General features: G+C 34.3%; 2 protein-coding genes across 2 annotated transcripts; both read right to left on the bottom strand.

The window, feature by feature from the left end:
- Positions 1-8,459: 8,459 nt before the first annotated feature.
- Positions 8,460-10,760, bottom strand: LOC147282287 (RING/U-box superfamily protein). Its single transcript, XM_086249226.1, has one exon. It carries the CDS (start codon positions 10,119-10,121, stop codon positions 8,859-8,861), a length of 1,263 nt encoding a protein of 420 aa, XP_086105352.1. The 5' UTR covers positions 10,122-10,760; the 3' UTR covers positions 8,460-8,858.
- A 3,778-nt stretch (positions 10,761-14,538) lies between these two features.
- On the bottom strand, positions 14,539-18,368 carry LOC147282288 (peroxidase A2-like). The gene is given in 9 exon segments (XM_086248191.1): positions 14,539-14,967; positions 15,237-15,403; positions 15,666-15,828; positions 15,830-15,858; positions 15,978-16,171; positions 16,325-16,376; positions 17,489-17,621; positions 17,724-17,816; positions 18,169-18,368. Coding segments are annotated over 9 exon segments (1,452 nt in total). The 3' UTR covers positions 14,539-14,546.
- Positions 18,369-18,848: the final 480 nt, after the last annotated feature.

Consider the following 18,848-nt stretch of genomic DNA (forward strand, 5'->3'; position numbering starts at 1 on the left):
ACAAGTATGAAATACAAGCTATAAAGATGCTACATAAAGATTGGAGACACAAAATCTGATAGAAGATACTTGTGTACGTAGTAGTGGATCTTTTGCAAAGATTTAGGGCGCACATATAGAAAGACACAGACAAGAGAAGCTAGCTTAGCTAGCATGCAGTAGCTTGAGGCTTGATGCCCCCAGTTAACATTGGCACTAGTTTAATTAATTTAACCCAGTAATTAATGGAGCTGCTTGTAATTAATAATATATAAAAAACAAATAATTAATGGAGCTGCTTGTCATTAATGATATAAAAAAAAACAAGTACTCTCAAGTCTCAACCATCATCGATCAAGATGAAGTAGGGAATTGTCAATTTTGAGTAGTAATGATGACTTCTCTGAAGACTGAAGCCTTTGTCAGCCCTGTGAATGTATTTGTGTGCCCAGTCACATACTTCGTCCCTTTTTATGCAACTCATGACTAGCTAGGTGCCTCTCTCTCTCTCTCTCTCAAAAAGTTCCTGCTTCACAGACTCACAGTTGATTTTTTCTTTTTGGTAGTGAGAATTTTTTTGGGGCAACCAAGAAAATCTTACAATCAATTTTCTAAGGACACTACTTGAGTCACGCCTTGGCTACTCTAAGGTCACCTTTCTCTCTAAAATAATAATTTTGATAATATTGACACATAATCGAAATTGTTCATTTTTTAAATCATATATTATAGATCATTTCTGCAAAAAAATTAACTTAATCGAAAATCGTTTGATTATATAACTGTTGTTGATTAAACAGAAAAAATTAACGATTTGGTCAAAAATTCACTCTTTAATTGAAAACCATCAATTTTTTCTACTTAATTGATAACAGTTATATAACCAAACGATTTCCGATTGATTTGATTTTTTGCAGAGATGATCTATAATAGGTAATCTAAAAAGTGAACAGTTTCGATCATGTGCCAATATTACCAAAATAGTTATTTTTGAGGAAGGAGTGACCTTAGAGTACCCCCAAGGGGTGATCCAAATATTTTCCATTTTCTAATTACAAACAAGATCTTCGATATAAAGGGTTGTTCTATTCTTCTATGGAATGAGTTTGAATAAAATGTCATTTTTATTTTCGTTCGTAAAGGAAGTGCTATGAAATATTCAGAATAGATTGAATAGTAATATATATATATATATATTTGGCATTGGAGCCTTGGAGGAATCGAATTCTTTACGTAACCTAATCATAATCATTACCTTATTCACCTTCACCACTTGAAGTCTTAAACTAACCCAAGACTTGGTAATAATAATTTCCATGCTATAAAAGATATTCTAAATTTTGGATCCTTAAGATGAGAGATAATTTACATGAGAGATAAATTACACACATTCAAAAACTTTCATTTTAACAAAATAAAGGTTATTTTAAGTAGGAAAATACTATTCACCTTCTCCACCGACGTTCTCCTTTATTATTCTCATTCTACAATATATTTTTATGATTGGAACCGTTCATTTGTTAGATAAGTATTTGAATATCATCTATGCAAAAAATCAATTAAATCGAAAAAAATCATTTGATCATGTAATTGTTATCAAATAAATAAACGGTGAATCAAATTGTTACCAAAACTGTCTGTTTTTTTTATTATAGTTACATAGCCAAACGATTTTTTGATTTGGTTTATTTTTTGCAGAGATGATCTGAATAGTTAGATCTAAAAAATAAATGGTTTCGATCATGAATTTACATTGTAGAATGAGAATAATAAAAAAGAAAATAAATTGGAGAATGTGGATAAAATTCATCTTTTAAGTAAGCTTCATATAAGATAATTATTCATAAACTACATGTATTACGTCACTCTATTAGTTTAAGTTTTAATTTGCGATTGTATGTATTTCTACTGAGTAGAACTACATGTCGTATACAAGACCAAAGATGTTAGAATACACATCGACCATACATATGGGCATTGATTGTATGGACCTCGATTTGACTTAAACAAGCCCATACGTCGGGCCCATAACAGTCACACTAACTATGTAGGCCAGAGATCGAGCCGACAAGGCTTGTACGTCCACCAACTATATGGAGGCCCATTTACGAGGGGCATAACCTCAATACCCTTAGGCATGCAATCGACCAAACCTTTGATCCACATCCTAGTATTCTACTCCTTAGAGCTGAAAAAATAATTGGGTGTAACCGATGTATTGTTACATGGTGTAACCAGTCCAACATGTAAAAGTATTATTGGACGATATATTTATATTGAAAAAGTATAGTATTAATAACATCTACCCATATTATGACACATAAATTATTTATATCACGTATTAATATATCAGTTATACAGAATAATTTTTTGTCGCAATTATAAGCCCCAGACGAGCACTCCTCTTTTGATCTGACCCATGGGTGGTAGCACAGAAGGAGGATGAACTTGCCACCTCACACACCCGACACATGTGGATTTTGTTCGACCTATCTGGGTTAAGTCAAGACGACATTGCACTACTAGGTTGATCCACATGTCCCCTACTCCCCTCACCTACTAGAGAGGACCTCATTTATAAACTCAATAAACAGTACCACCACTATTCAAGTATGATTAGCTACATTATGATTAGACTTGTTACTTTGCTCGATAAGCCTTATAACTGACTTAAGTATCAAAGAATTTTTAGACGGCACATTATTGGCGTGCTTCCACTTAGCTTAGGTTTATCTTGCAGGTGCTTAGAATTTTGAATGGATCAACACGAAGGAAGACAAACCTCTAAAGGTCTGACCGACTGGTTGACTAATCAAATTTAAGCATCAATAATTTACAATTCGTCTCATATTTATCACTACTAGTACATTTAACTAATTCTACCACAGTTTTCGTTTGCATTTTGTACTCAAATTGATTTTGGTTTGTGGTGATATATAGTAGCTCCACTAAAGGAAACAATTCTTGAGAGTGATGATCATAATCAATTAATGAAGGTGTTGTTTGACCAAAAAAATAATAATGAAGGTGTTTTAGTCAACTGAAATCTTGAAATGATAGTGGAATCACAACAATGCCGCTCCCCACAATGTTAATATAGCAGTGATTAACAATATACACACCGTTGGCATCATATATTCATATGCAATGTAATGATTTCTTCTATAGTTTGTTTATTGTTGAAGGTTCTCTATGGAAACTCCAGAGATATTAGTGGCCGTTATGCAAATTCAAATAGTTGAAATCCTTGCAAACGTATATACAGGGTAATATGGGAGAGCCAAATGGGTGCTTCTTCCATCCAGACTTACAAAGCTAAACAAGAAGTCATAATATATATCAGCAATTCAAATTTTTTAAAAACTATTATTCTACTAGTATAAGCATTTATCATAGAAAATTACTTTATCAAATAGTCTGATAAATTATATTATTACAAAAAATTTCTATACAAGATCGAAAAATTAGATTTTAAAATGATGAGAGTTAAAAATTGAAGAACGAGTATCAATTGACGATTTATACTTTAAAATATTAAATTTTATAAAAAAATAAGATCAAAAAGTGAAAAAATACCATAAAATATATGTGTTTGTTCTTTAATTAAAGAACCAACGTCTTTCACATAAAAAATTGTTTATTATCATACTATTTTCTGAACTATTAATATATTAACTCTTATTAAATTGTGTGGTTTAATATTACGATTTAGGAATATAATATGACAAATATCATATGCATCATTTACATAATTGTTTGACATGAGTGAAGTAATTATGTCCCCATTGTTTTATGTCATTTACATAATTGCACCCTCCCTAATCCTAGGCTAAAAAGCACTTCATATGAAACCAAATAATTGTTAGTTTATGTGATTACCCCAAGATGAGATCATGAGAGCTAGAGAGAGCAAAGAGAAGACACAGGGGCATGCAACCCTGGAAAATGGAAGGATCTTTGTGTCCCCCGTTAGACATCATGATTAGGCATTTGTCATGCTTTTGTTTCATTATCATGATAATCATCAACATTATCATCACCATCATGCATCCTATGTCCCTTCTCAACCTGGGATGCTGTATTGTGTTGCCCAAAAATGGAACACAACCCCCCATTTTTGCTTTTCAAACTGACCAAAACAATAATGATCAACCACGATAATAATACATGTCATTAAGAATGAGAATCTATGAAATAAATACAATGCACACATTTAATAATAATAATAATAAAGAATACAATGCACAACCACGATAGTAAGTTGTAGTAAGCAATAGGACTTACCTTCACATCCATAACAAAAATTTGACTTTCTTCTACTATTTTCCTAAATAGAAAAAAGGACAAATTTTCCCTCATCTGTATATTAAATTAAGTTTCAGATGGCAATTCAATTAATAACGCTTACGGGATTTACGTGATTGAAGAGGTAATTCTATTCTTTGATCTCCCAAAAACCAAAAAATATCTATTATTAACTTGAAGAAAGATTAGATGGTGGAAATAGAGTTTCTTCATATAGAAAAGTTGAAGTTTTCATGAAACAATTTATTTCATTCCACCCCACTTTACCCATACATGATCTCTTTACAATTTGTAGTTACCAATTGAAAATGTTGTTAATATTAAGAGAAATGCTATTCACTTTCTCTATCGATATTTTCATTTATTATCTTATTCTATATAATAAATATATGATCAGAACCGTTTATTTTTTAGATTATTATTTGAAAATCATCTCTACAAAAAATAAGTTAAATTAAAAATTATTTGATCATGTAATTGTTATCAAATAAATAAATAGTGAATTAAATTATTATCAAAATACACTGTAAAATAAAAATAATAAAAAAGAAAATTTATGAAGAAGGTAAATCGGAAAAGTTGAATAACATTTCCTAATATTAATTGTAGGTTAACTGTATAACAAAGCGGAAGAAAAATGTTCACCCAAAAAAAAAGTGAACGGACAACAAATGACAAGGGCAAGAGTCATTTAGTTCATGTCCATCAATTGCAAGTATTATGGGCAGACCTATATAGCTAGGTCATAGAGCGAATTAATAATAACAATCATAATAAGGGAACAACAGAAAAAACAATCGTAATAAAGATTATTTAAAAAAAAAATGATATTCACATAATTTAACATTGGATAAATTTTTTAGTTACCACTATAACTCAATAAAAAAAACCATTGACTTTAGTTCTCTATCTCTCTCTTATTTTTCAAAACTTGATGATAACTTAAGTATTATTAAATAATAAAATAAGCTTTTAACAAAAAAATTCTCATAAAATAACAAAATATTAATGTATGTTTGGGTAAGAAGGAGGATTGTTGACCATAGGAGAAGGCCAACAAGGGATGGCTTAAAACATACTCTCCGTGTGTTTAGTCATGGCCTGAGCCTTCTCCAATCATTTCGCTCCCATTGCCCTTTTCTTACACTTTCCAGGCTTCATGTCCACCATCATATCCCTAACAGTATAACCCTATAAAGTCCACCTAAACATACAAATTTAAATAAAAACAAAATAATGATCATTATCATCACCACCATCATCATCATCATCATCTTTAGTAAGCAAGCAACAATACCATTTACCTGTATCGGTGGGACCTGCAGTCCATCATAGTTTAATCAGTATACTGTTCATTCTAGTGTCGGGGTCAAATCATTCAAATTTAGATGATCCATGTAATTTATTGTAGGCATTCAAAGTTTACCTTAAAATTTTGTACTAATAAAAGAGTTGGCTATGAGAGTTTCTACTATTTTGTATGAAGAAAGTGTATTAATTTGCAGAATCAGAATGAAATGAGAGTATCCAAGACATAATATGTGTTGATAAGCAAGTATTTGCAATTTAGCAGTTAGAAGTTAGAACCAAAGGAAAAGTCAAAAAACTATATTAGCAAGAGTATTATAATGGTAGAAGAGAACATGGCCAGTCTGCAGATTCATTGGACTTTGTTTTGGCCTGCAGAATTTGCAGACTGGCTTACAATTCACCACTACTTGTGTCTGTGTGTGTGTCCCAGTGTATGGTACAAAATATGGCCAATGATCATGGCAACAAAAGTTAAAATGGGATGCCACAGACATAAAGATTGCTTGTAACAAGGCATATGTGTAAGCTCAGGTACTGAATGAATTCACTTACTAAACTAACATGGCTCTTCATGACTCATAAATAAAAAATGCAGTACCAATATTGGATAGCTGTTAGCCTGTTAACAAGAAAGTATGAATTTCTAGAGTTCTATGTATGGTGTAATGGTTTTGTATGTAGAAACTCATCTGACCCTTTTTTTTTTTTTGGCCACTTAAACTCATCTGACCCTTAAATGTTAGGTACATCTCTCTTTTTAAAAAGGTGTAGTTTCCTATTCTGGATAATGAATGTATGTAGGGCTGTATCCGATGGTAGTTAGTCTCTTATGTAATATCAACAATATAGATATAATATTCTATATAATTTATACAAAAAGAAAGAAATTGTTTTCTGTAATTGTCATGTAATTTATACAATATAGATATAATATTCTATAGTTAGTCATGTTTTTACTTTTTTTTTTTTATGATAACCATGTAATATACATCCAAATGTTTTAAAAATTAAATATACAGCTATGATTAAAATCAAGCAAAAACAAGTAGAGGATTCAGATCCAAAAGAAAGAACAACGCTCACAGAGCCAGAGGATGACTGTAGCCAAGCTTTTTTTCATTGAGACAATCCACTTGGACATGTTTGATGAATCAAACAAAGCCCAACCTTGTTTGAAGGCAACTTTAGGCTCAGATTTTCCAAGATCTAGTTGGGCTTGGTTTGAGAATCCTAGCGTAGTTTCATACTTTCATTTGGGAACAAACTTGGGCCGAGGTCCTAGCATACTGTATACCTTATCGAGATTCTTCATTGGTCAAAATGAGGTTACAACTCACTAGAGCTACTTTTGCAGCAAATGAAGCTTAGCAGATAGATATCAATCAGGATGACAATTGACAATGATAATCATTTAGCTACAAGCAGGTCATGTTAGCATTAGCATGGCGCTCTCTACCTGCAGTTCATGTTATGATTAATGTGGATGGCTCACTTTTGTGTGGTGGAGAAAAGTGCAGCAACTAGGATTAAGACATGAATGAATATGTGAACCTTCCAGAGTGATTGATGGGGCTGCTTCTGTTTAGTTGGCACTCGATTCATGCATGTTTCGTACCCAGGTGTTGGACTCAATCCATAAGAAAGATATTATGAGTTCAGGTTGAGGTCAAAACCTATAAACTGATTTAAAGAACAATAGAGTGGTCACAGGAATATAAAAAAATGGAGGGCTTCTTTGTTCTTTGATGCTTTCCCCAAACTGGATCCATGGAAGATGACTCTCTTTTCATTTTTTGGTCAATAATGGAAGACGACTCAGAACTCTCTTCAATCAAAACGATGTTGTTTTGAGGTAATAAATTATCCTTGAAAATAATGAGCACTAGATCAATTTTTTTAATGAGTTTGGATGGCTAGAATTTGGGGAAGTGGAGAAAAATATGTTAAGGAAAGAAAATGGAAACCATGTCCAAAAGACTCGGGAATCGTTTGCTAACGTTTACATTGTTTAATTTTTTTAAATTTTTTTTTTTCTAAAAAAAATTCATTATTAAAGAGAAGATACAGGACAAAGGTAGAGGTGAGGAAAGAATAGATAAAACTAAAATTAAGTGTAAACTGTTTTATTTCATTATTAATGGGCAGTAAAAGTGATAAGAGAAAATGTTAGAATCTCCAACAGTTTTGGGCTCCCTAATAATTTGAGCTGCTGATGTTCTTGACCAACCAGGATCAATGACATAAATAACAGACTAAAACAATGTAAAGAGAATCGAATGAGGACAGAAGTAAGTAATTTTTCCCTAATGCGGGACATGATTGCTAGATGTAAGTAAGCGTTCGAACATTCAGTGCTTGATAGCGCTTGTACGGCATCAAGCGTTTGAACATTCAGCGCTTGATAGTGCTTGTACAGCATCAAGTGTTCAAACATTCACTCACATCCCGCAATGTTCCCGCATAAAACTTCTTGCATTAGACAAGGCTTCCATATGTGAATACATTAGATTTTCTTAATTGCAAATATTAAGTTAATAATTTAAGGTCAAGCCAATTTTAATGTTGAACAGTTCGTAGAGCGATGATTTTTTTTTTTTTTTTGTGAGAATTCATAGAAGATTTAATTCACAAGAAAATGCGGAATCAACATAATCACAGTATTCAAAGCTATGTACCATCTAATGAGCAAGTCTACATTCTACAACAAGCTTTTGACCAATGAATAAACCTGAAGGGGTTAGCCAGCAAGGGTGTGGTTATATTATATGTTTAGAATATCCAATGAAGAAAAAAACATAAAACTTGTAGTTTTTCCATACAAAGAACAGATTAAGAAAACATAAAAGATATTTTCAGGCCAAAAATAAAGAAAAAGAGATATTTAAATATATAGAGAATTATGCCAAATGAACTCTGGCATTAGAAGTTCACGACTTTATGTACAGTGGGAACTAATAAACCAGCCTACTAGTAGTACTAGTGTACAACTCTGATTTGCCACGCAAATTGAAAGCCTAAGCCCCTTAAGTTAAAGGAAGATCATAATATTGAAAAATTAAAGCCAAATAATTCAAGCTGATAGCTGCGGAAGTTCCATAATCACCTCATCAAAGTCAAAGGACAAGGGCTGTGGTACAAGGTGAATACTTCCAAGAGTGTGAACTGTGGAGAAATAATACAAAGGCATTTGAGCCGGGAGAAGGGTAGTAAAACAAAGGTAAAGAGCACATACAACATAGTGTTGCGAACTGAAGAAGAGGTTTTCAGTTCAGTCTTCTCCTTCTGGGGGCACGAGAATCTCCACTGTCCATGTCCGAAACCCTAGAAGCCTCATTTCTTCTTCTGGAAGATGAAGTTGAAAGGGAAACCATGGAATCGATTTCCACAGCCGTGTCCATTTGACTCTCTGAATTTATAACAGCTGCAATACTTGAGAACGAGTCTCTATCATCAACAGGTGGAGGCTGCTCTTGATTTCTACCTGTAGGCGTAGGGTGACTACGGAAATATGCCTCAACTAACCTTTCAGCAGAACTCAATGCAGACGAGAGAGAAGAAAGTGTTGCTCTATGTGATTGTGTTCTTCGAAGTAGCAAGGACTGAAGCCGACGGTTTTCTCCCGTTTCAAGGCTAGTTGTGTTGTCTTGCGTTAAATCCACAACATTGTCTGCCAGAGCCACTGGATTTTGTTCTCTGCGCAGTCCTCGAGATGTCAGAATCTGATTTAACAAGGAATTAGTTCTTTCTGCTGTTTCCCGGGCACTCTCAGGCTCCGGAGGTTGAACCAGATCCCGAGACAAATCAAATCTACTTCCAAGGCGTCGAATCATCTCCTCCACTGGAAAAGCAAATGCACTCCTCTGAAGGGTTTGTCTCAAACTTTCAACCCGCCGTGCATGAGGCCTAAGAGGGATCTTAAGATTTGAGTCATCATCTGGCTCACGCATATTGTTCCCACGACCATAAATTGGGGTTACATTCTTGATAGTTACCTCTCCCTTACAAACTGGGCATTCCTTTGCATCTGAATGCACATGTAACCATCGGTAAAGGCATGGCCAACAAAACAAATGACCACAACAAGTCACCACAGGGTCCCTAGACAAGTCCAAACAAATATTACAATCGAAAAAGCTCCCATCATTGCCACTGCCCTTTTCAACTTCATCCTTATTCTCTGATGTCTCATTTTCTAAAATCCCATTGTTATTCTCACATGTTTTTGGCACATCACTCATTCTTTCCTCCGCGGCAACACTACCCTCACCTGCTTGTAATGTACTTGAATTACCAGAATTGACCATCAATTGATTCAGCTCCATTGAAATGTTTGGAGCTTCAGATGGCGGCCATCTCCACTGTCGAGCCCTAAGCCTCACAGCTTCCGCAACCGCAATTCTGTGAACAGGATTTTCAATCCAAGCATCCAAATTTACAGGCTCATTCAACAACGAGGCTGATGTCGGCTCGGGACCTGGACCCAGATTCAGGTCAAGGTTCATTGCATCAGATGTCTCCTCACCCATCACAAATTGACCCAAAAAGTTTACTTTATCCCAAAATTAACAAACCCAAATCAAAACCCCTAGCTTCATCGCAAAATTCAAGAAACCCACATCACAGAACCCCAAAACCTAATTTCGCCCAAAATTGAAGAATCCCAAATCACAAAACCCTATTTTTTATTATAAATACGAACGCCTCCATATCAAAAACCCATAAGTAATCACTAAATTGAAGGAACCAAGATGGGAAAAAACCCTAAATTAAGCAAATCCAAATCGGAAACCTTATCCAAACACAGAAATCAGCAAGTCAAGCTGGGTTTAGGTCATCAAGATGGTGACTTTAAAAGCATTCGTTCTGCGATATAAGCTTCTAGATGGTAATCTAGGGTTTCAGAAGCGGTGAAAAAGGAAAATTAAGGTTTAGGAAAGAAAATTGAACACCTGGGTCGTGATGAAACGCTGTGGATGGTCAACTAGAGTTGCAGTGTGTTTGAGAAGGAGTTGGAGACCCCCTGAGCTGAGTTGGGCCCGAGTCGACTCGCCATGGATGACCCTCTTTCTTGATCAGCGATCTAGTCCACAGAGAGGGAGAGGAGGGTGGATGAGTGTGTGCAATGAATTTAGGACCAGGGCAAGAGAGCAATGATCCCTTGCTTTGGCGTTTATGCGTAAGACTTTGTTTGGATGATGATCATGATTGTGATTAACGGCTGTGATGAAGTATATGTGACCTAAGCTTTTGAGACCCAACCCAATAGTTACCAGGGAATTTTCATCATATGACCCTCTTAAATCTTAGTGAAGGTAAACCTAAAACCCAAAAATAAAATCATTACTCTTATAACTCATTTTAAATGAGAAAGGGACTAAAATACCTACGAAAGATAAATATATTGAATAGAGTAACACATGTTGATATTTGAAGTCGAATATGTGAATATGTGAATATGCTTGAAGAATGTTAAGAGAGTAGTTTTGCTCACCCCCTTAACTCAATGTATGCTTAATTTTCATCTAAAATGTTATCATGTGTTTATAAAACTAACCGTGAGTTAATTTATTATATTTAATTATTTCTGACGTTATTTAATGATGAGAGAGAAAAATAATTTGACAAATTTTTTCTATTTTACCCTTATCTTTTATTAATCAACTTTTTTCTTAAATTTTTATTATCTATTAATTTCTCTTTTCTCTTTTTTCTAACCATTTATGCTTCTTCGTTTTTTGGCTCTTCTCCAGAACGCAAAATGGCTCTTCTGAGTCTTCTCCAATACCCAAGAAAAAAACCTTAGTTGTGTATTATGTTATGGCAGAATTATTGGTTGTTTTTTATTTTATTTTTTTGGTTTTGTTGATTTTTTGTTCATGGGAGAGTTGCAGGCAAAAGAAGAAGAAAAATTGAAGGAAGAAGAAAGGATTTGTTGCAGGGAAAGAATTTGTTGTTGTTTTAATTGATGGGAGAGTTTAGACAAACAAAAATTTAGATAGGAGAGTTGCAGTTGAAGGATTTGTTGGATTTTTTTTTTTTTTTGTGTTTTTACTTTTTGGAGTTGCTGGGATTTCATTTTTTTTTTCTTCTTTGGTTAAGGTTGTTGGAATCTAAGTAGGTAATTTGGAAGCTTAGTGATGAGTAAGAATAAGAAGAAAAAAAAGGGTGGGGTGGCGTTGGTGATGGTGGAGTATTGGAGTTGCAGAAGAAGAAAATCAAATGACGGTAATACCCCTTTGACTGTTAAATAAAAATAAAAGATGTTAAAAGTAAGGGGTGTGTGTAATTAAACCAAATGGGGGGGGGGGGTCTGACTGAAAATATCTCATAATTAAATACAATGGGTTAATTCATGATTAATTTTTTAAACACATAACAACATTTTAGATGAGAGGTAAGCATATACCTAAGTTAAAGGAGGTGAGCAAAACTGCTCTCGAATGTTAAAGTCGAATAAGTTGAGATTAAAGTCGATCATGCATATTTATGACATATGAGGATATTTTGCTTCATCAAAATGCCTAAAGAGTAATAATAGTAATGCCAAAGGTTAAAATATTTTAGCATTCTTTAAAGGACAATACTTCCTTCTGGTAGGAGGATCAGTCCTCACTAATGTGGCATAACCACAACCACATACATTTTTTTAAGAACTAATTATAAATAAGTCAATAAAATTTTTCACAATTATATTTTAATTAATGCATTTTTAATAATTTCATTTTAGCCACTATTGACCAAAATGAAAAAAATATGAATTACAATAAATTAATAAATATACATTATTATTCATATTTATATTTGTATTAGGTTTATATTTGACTGCTACGCCATAAGTTCTAGAATCCTAATTCTAAACCCTAAAATGTAATTTATCAAAATATACTATTGACTAATATGAGATAGAAAATTTTGTATGGACTTATTTGTAATATTAAAACTTTTATTGACTTTTTTGTAATTTGCTATTGTTTTAAAACTCAATAACTCTTAATCCAAATACTTTTTGTTGAGATAATTTTTATCTTAGTTAAAATCTTTTTATTTTATTGTTTATGATACCTCAGTTAAAGTTAAGACAAATAGTCAAAAGGATTTTTTTTAGGGGTGGGCATTAATACCGGGATACCTAACCTATACCGATTCCATCTCGTATCATCTCGGTTATGTCCCGTACCATTTATGTTCCATAATTTTCGGGATGATCCTGTATCGATCCCGAATACAATGGGATAGGAACGGTACAAATATTTCAATCCCATCCTGTCTCATCCCATCCCGTATATAATTTATTTTATTATTTTCTTTTATTTTATACCATTCCCCTTCTTTTTCTCCATAAGACCTGACAATACGTTAGATTGATTATAACATGTGGCAGTGTATCGGATACACTCAATAATTTTTCCAATTACTCAAGTTGGTCATATTCTAGGGGTTTTTTTTTAGGCAGAGGCTGGTCATATTCTAGACTTCTAGTTAAATAACACTTGCATAGAATCATGACCTCCCTCCAAACTTGCATTCTAGCCAAAACACTCTTCCATTGTCCATCGGTCTAACTAAAGTATCATAAAAAATAAAATAAAAAAAGCTTATAACTAAGGGAAAAGTTAACTCAACAAAACATATTTGGGTTAACAATTATTGGGCTTCAAAAAACAAAGGGATGTGTGTTGTCGTGGTTGTGCTACATCAATGGGGCTGAGGAATTCCTACTACCATGGACTGTGGAGAGTATAATCCTTCTTTAAAAGGAGTCATTTGAGAAAAATTCCTTAATTATTATGTAAAAGTTAGAGTATCCTATTTAAAATCACTTAGCAATTCATAAATTTTAAAGATTTTATATATTATTAAGCAAGATTTTATACATTATTATGCAAGATTTTGTATTCTCAACATGCTCCTTGATATGTGATGTAACTAAATACACATTAAAATTTGCCTTATGGACCCAATTTCAATTCTTCACCTTAAAAAAAAAAAAAAAAACAAAATACGTTGATAAATCATATTGGGAGTAGGCATGATTGTTGATGAATTATATACTCAAAGCAATTAACCAAAACTAATTGTCTATGGGGGAAAGGACTTAAAATCTTGAAGATTGTTATACAAGGTTATTCCAACAACTTGCGGTTCAAATTGACTTTCCACTAGGCATGCGGTCCGTTATGATGGGTGGGACTTTGCTTTATTTACTTACTGGACTGGAAAGTGATGTGCAATGGAACTTTCAACGGGATTTGGAAAATCTTTAGATGGACCGTGTCGTATATTACTTACTTACTGGACTTCGTTGTCCGAAAAACAAACGAGATGTGAAATTTCAGTAAAATTTAACCTTTAAATAATCTATATTATGAAAACTTCAAGTTCAAACAACTCCATGTGGGGACTTGTTAAACAACTGATAGAGTTTAGAGTTGCCAACAAAAAAAAAAATTTAGAGTTTAGCTCTCAAATTTAGAGTAGTCCAATTAAAAAAATACAATTTAGAGTCATCCAAATTTTCATAGTTAAACTCTAAGCCTTAAGTGGGTGGATAAACAAAATTATCAAAGGTCATTCGAGTAGATCAGAATCCGCTATAGAGGCGGCCTTGTTGCCCTCATTTTGAGTCTTTTATGCTAACATGTGTGATTAGGACCTTTACTTGTTAGGACCATTTGGTATAACGTACACAAGGAATTCAACTTGCCACAAAATTTACTTTGTGTTTGTGAGACAAATGACCGACATTTATGATTCATACCATGAAAAGCAATTTTCATTTTTTTAAAAAAAGTTATTAAACAATATACTTTTTTAAAGTTGTTTGACTAGCATTGCCTATGTGGTACACCATCAAACAATGTGTAAGTTCTTCTGTTTCTTAATTAGTGTACTATAGCACCAAACATAATACTGAAAAAGCTCTGCTAATCCACTGATGTTAATAAATTCAATTAACTTCCATTGAGCTTCTTACAATCCAACCTAATCTCCCCACTACTTCCCACCAATGGACTAATATTTCCCATATTGACCGTTGCCTGAGCAAAGCTCTGAAAGAAGGCACTCTGGTTGCTGCTAAAGCTATTAACAACAACAGAGACTGTGCCAGCACCAGGCGTTGAAAATGGCTCCTGGTCTGATTGCAGAAGGCCTTGATTGTTTTGCAGGTTGCTGAAGTAGCTGTTGTCAAAACCATCTGGAGTTTTGGGGTAAAGGTTGGCCAGAGCAGTACCACTCCCATTTTGTGGACATGTTTGCTGCAGAGTGGTCAAGTAAGATGAGTTCAGTGTTGGGTCTGGGCTGCCTGTGGCATTGAAATTGTAGAGCCTGTTGTTAAATGTTCGACACTGAGCTCTTCCAAATAATAATGTGATGAATAATAAAGAATTGCATTAATTGACCAAGATCGATCTCAGACATGTACTCAGAGCCGGACCTGAGGGTAGGTAAAGGGGGAAACCGCCTCGGCCCCCAAATTTATAAACTCTTTATATATACCTATATATTATGATAGGCCAAGTATATACATGAAATGTTAAGAACCCCATTTTTGTAGTTCGTCTTGGACCTTCATAATTTCAGGTCTGGCCCTGCATGTATTTTGGTGATTGACTAAAAAATTAAGGTTCAAAAGGGTATTACCAGATAGTGCAACAAGATCATTGGTGTTTAGGCCAACAGCTGAAAACTTGGATGTGATGTTGGCTAAGCCTTCGAAAGGAGAGGGAATAGAGGTAGTGGCTCCTGCCTGGTTTGCAGTTAGGCTGTCTTGTCTGCCTAATAGTACATTCCATGAAGGGCCTCCTGACTGCAAACATGGTTGAGAGTCTGTCATGAGCCCACTATAAGTTTCATGTATCTAACAACATAAGAAAGTTATATGTGCAGGCACACTGAATTTGGATTATTGATTCGGGTGAATCTTGAAAAAAAATGTCGTCCAAATTCACCGTTTGGGAACATAACATTATTATGTTGTCAAAGTATCGGGTAAGAAAACATGCACCACCTATTTACACACAATAGTTCTCTCAAGTAAACATTTGTAAATGCAACACCTATTGAGTCACCAAAGAAATAGAAGCTTCAGCAGCAAGCGCCAGAATGTCATCACAAGACACCACACCAGTGCAAGATTTTTCCACAGCAGTCTTGATGTTGTCAACAACATCAAAGCCTCGAGTGGAGTTGGTGTTTGCAGCTGCATCTTTCTCACTCTGCTGTATGTTCCCGCTCGTCTAACAAGATTGAAGCATCACATCCCTGAAGAAATTAATAGCACTAACAAATTTGAGGTCTACATGCATCAAACTTGATACTAGAAACATGTTTATATATCAAAATGTTACGTGCAGATACCAGTACATAGAGCTTGTGCGAACACTTGTGTTGACAAAGCAATCATGGAAATGTAGACGAAGAAGGCTAGCACCAATCCGAGAATCAGATTGCAGAGCCTGTTGGACCACAATGCGTACAATGGTGGTCACATTTGGGCAAGTGGTTGAGTAAAATGTTGTGTTCAATTGAGCATTTGATGCATATAGCATCAGTACTACATATGTGGTTGCCAATGCTAAGGAATAAGGAGTCGAAGAAGAAAACATTGATTTTTATACAAATCAGTAAAATGGGGTTTTGGGTTTTTGTTAAATGCATTAGTGGGTAATCATGCAACCAATTTATAGAAGAATGTCACATAACTCAACTTTAATCATACAGTACTCACCTAAGGTACTCCGCACAAGAATGTACAAAGCCCCATTCCCAAGCACAATAGCCTAAAATGCTAGAGTCAACAAAATTAGCGCAAATTAGCTGAGTTAACCCCTCCATATTGGACAAAAGCGATAGCAGCTAAAAATAACTTTGTCATTTCCAGGGTCCTCAACTCGCCACACTGGTTTTGGAGCATTCAGAATGTCCTCAGCTCATTTTGGGTCAAACCCAGGTGGCCCTTCTCCTTCTTCATCATGGTTCAGTCTTGTCTGTTTCTTTTCATACTGTTGGTTTTGATATAGAATTTTTGGTGTGTATGCTAAATGCATTTGGTGGGCTGTAGTGAATTTTATGGGTTTGTATTAATGAAATTAAAAAATTTGGTTATATTTAATTTGTAATTGAGGAGAGGTTTGGCGTAATTCAAAGTTTAAGCATTGTGGATAAAACCCTGTGAATATATTGGGAAATTAGAAGTTTCAATTTGTTTTTGCCTCCTTTGTAGTTATTGCAATAATAAATTGGCAGACATGGCTAGATATCAGAAAGATAATGGTAACAAGAGTGCACCCTTTTCTTGTGCTGTTATCTTTATCAAGTCATCGTCTGTATGATTTACTAGGACATGTACATGATTATATATGTTTAGGTAGTTATCCAAATTGAGTAATTTATTATATCTTACCATTCTTTACAAATATAGTTTATGTTAAATTGAAGAGCAATGCTGGTAAGATCAATTTCTGTTAGTGGTGCAGTGACCCAACAAAGCATGAGATAACAGATGGAAAGGAGGAGATGTGAGCTATTTGTACAGTTTGTGAGAAGATTGCCTACCAGAACCCAAAGATGGTATGTTGTTCGAATTGGAGTTTGTTTTGCAATGGAAATTTCATTAATCTGTGCATGTATTAGTCCCGGAGCAAGTGATCCTAGTTTGAATATCTTGAGTGGATTTAGACTCAAGTTATTATGTTGTAGATTTGGAATGAAATCACTGTGTGAATCCTAATAAATAGATTGATCACATAGTAACTTCATTCCAAATCACAACATAACAATTCAGTCTATTTCCACCCAAGATATTCAAACTAGGATCACTTGCTTCGGGACTGATACATGCACAAATCAATGAAATTTCCATTGCAAAACAAACTTCAATCGAAAAGCATACCATCTTTGGGTTCTGGTACGCAATCTTCTCACAAACTGTACAAATAGCTCTCATATTCTCCTTTCCCTCTCGTATCTCATGCTTTGTTGGGCCACCGCACCACTGACAGAAATTTGATCTTACGAGCATTGCCCTTCAATTTAACATAAACTATATTTGTAAAGAATAATAAGATAATAACAACCTAAACATATATAATCATGTACATGTCCTAGCAAATCATACATATGATGACTTGATAAAGATAACAGCACAAGAAAAAGGTCCACTCTTGTTACCATTATCTTTCGGATATCTAGCCATGTCTGCCAATTTATTATTGCAATAACTACAAATGACAAAGGTATCAAAAGGAGGCAAACACAAATTGAAACTTCTAATTTCCCAATATATTCATCCACAATGCTTAAACTTTGAATTACGCTAAACCTCTCATCAATTACAAATTAAATAGAACCAAATCTTTTAATCTCATTAATACAATTCATCTCCCAAGGTTCAAAACCAACTAAATTTCACTATAACCCACCAAATAAATTTAACATACGCACCAAAAATCTATGCCAAACCTATTTCCCGAGGTTCAGAAGCAACTAAAATTCCCCCGAATGAGCTAAGGACATTCTGAATGCTCCAAAATGAGTGCGGCGAGTTGAGGACCCGAGAAATGACAAAGTTACTGCAACTCCACAGTCCCCAGGGCGAAGTGCATTGATCGTAGGAGACCTACTTGATTTTTCGGTCGCCTCCACTGTTGGGAATCGATCCCTGCCTCCTTGATTTTCTTGTTTGCCTCACCTTCAACGAGGGCTGCTTCATTGCTATGCTGATTATCCTTAATTGGGCCAAACTTCTCAATTATTTTCCCAGTTGAAGCCATGGATACAGAAGAGAGAGGGACAGAGAGTGAAGAGGAGAGGGAAGGCGTAGGCGTAGGCGTAGGGAGAGGGTGAGACTGAGAGAATCAGAAATTCATTTAGCTTATTAAATCTAACGGCCCATATTTTAGCTTATTAAATCTAACGGCCGAGAGCATCGGGGGAGAGGAGAGAGAAATGAGAATTAATTTCTGATTTTTGGGGTTTGGAGTTTTTATTAATATAATTTAACAAATGTATGTTTTTTAATTGATCAAAAAAGTCAATAAAAAATTTTAATATTACAAATAAGTCAATGAATAATTCTTAAATGCCAAAATAGGCACCTTGACTAAAATGAATTAAAGTGAAATCATACTCAATATATAACAAATATTATAAATTACAGTTACTGCCACTGTTACTAATATCTGAAAATTTCAAAAAATTACAAAACGATTAACATAAACCAAAATTCACTGATTTTAAAAGGTCAATATAAA

Source organism: Dryas octopetala, chromosome 6 (assembly GCF_963921425.1).
Source record: "Dryas octopetala chromosome 6, drDryOcto1.1, whole genome shotgun sequence".
In the NCBI taxonomy this organism is placed as follows: Eukaryota; Viridiplantae; Streptophyta; class Magnoliopsida; order Rosales; family Rosaceae; genus Dryas; species Dryas octopetala.

Bases quoted from the DNA above. Each gene is read 5' to 3' on its own strand.
- LOC147282287 (XM_086249226.1), bottom strand. From the start codon at position 10,121: ATGGGTGAGGAGACATCTGATGCAATGAACCTTGACCTGAATCTGGGT.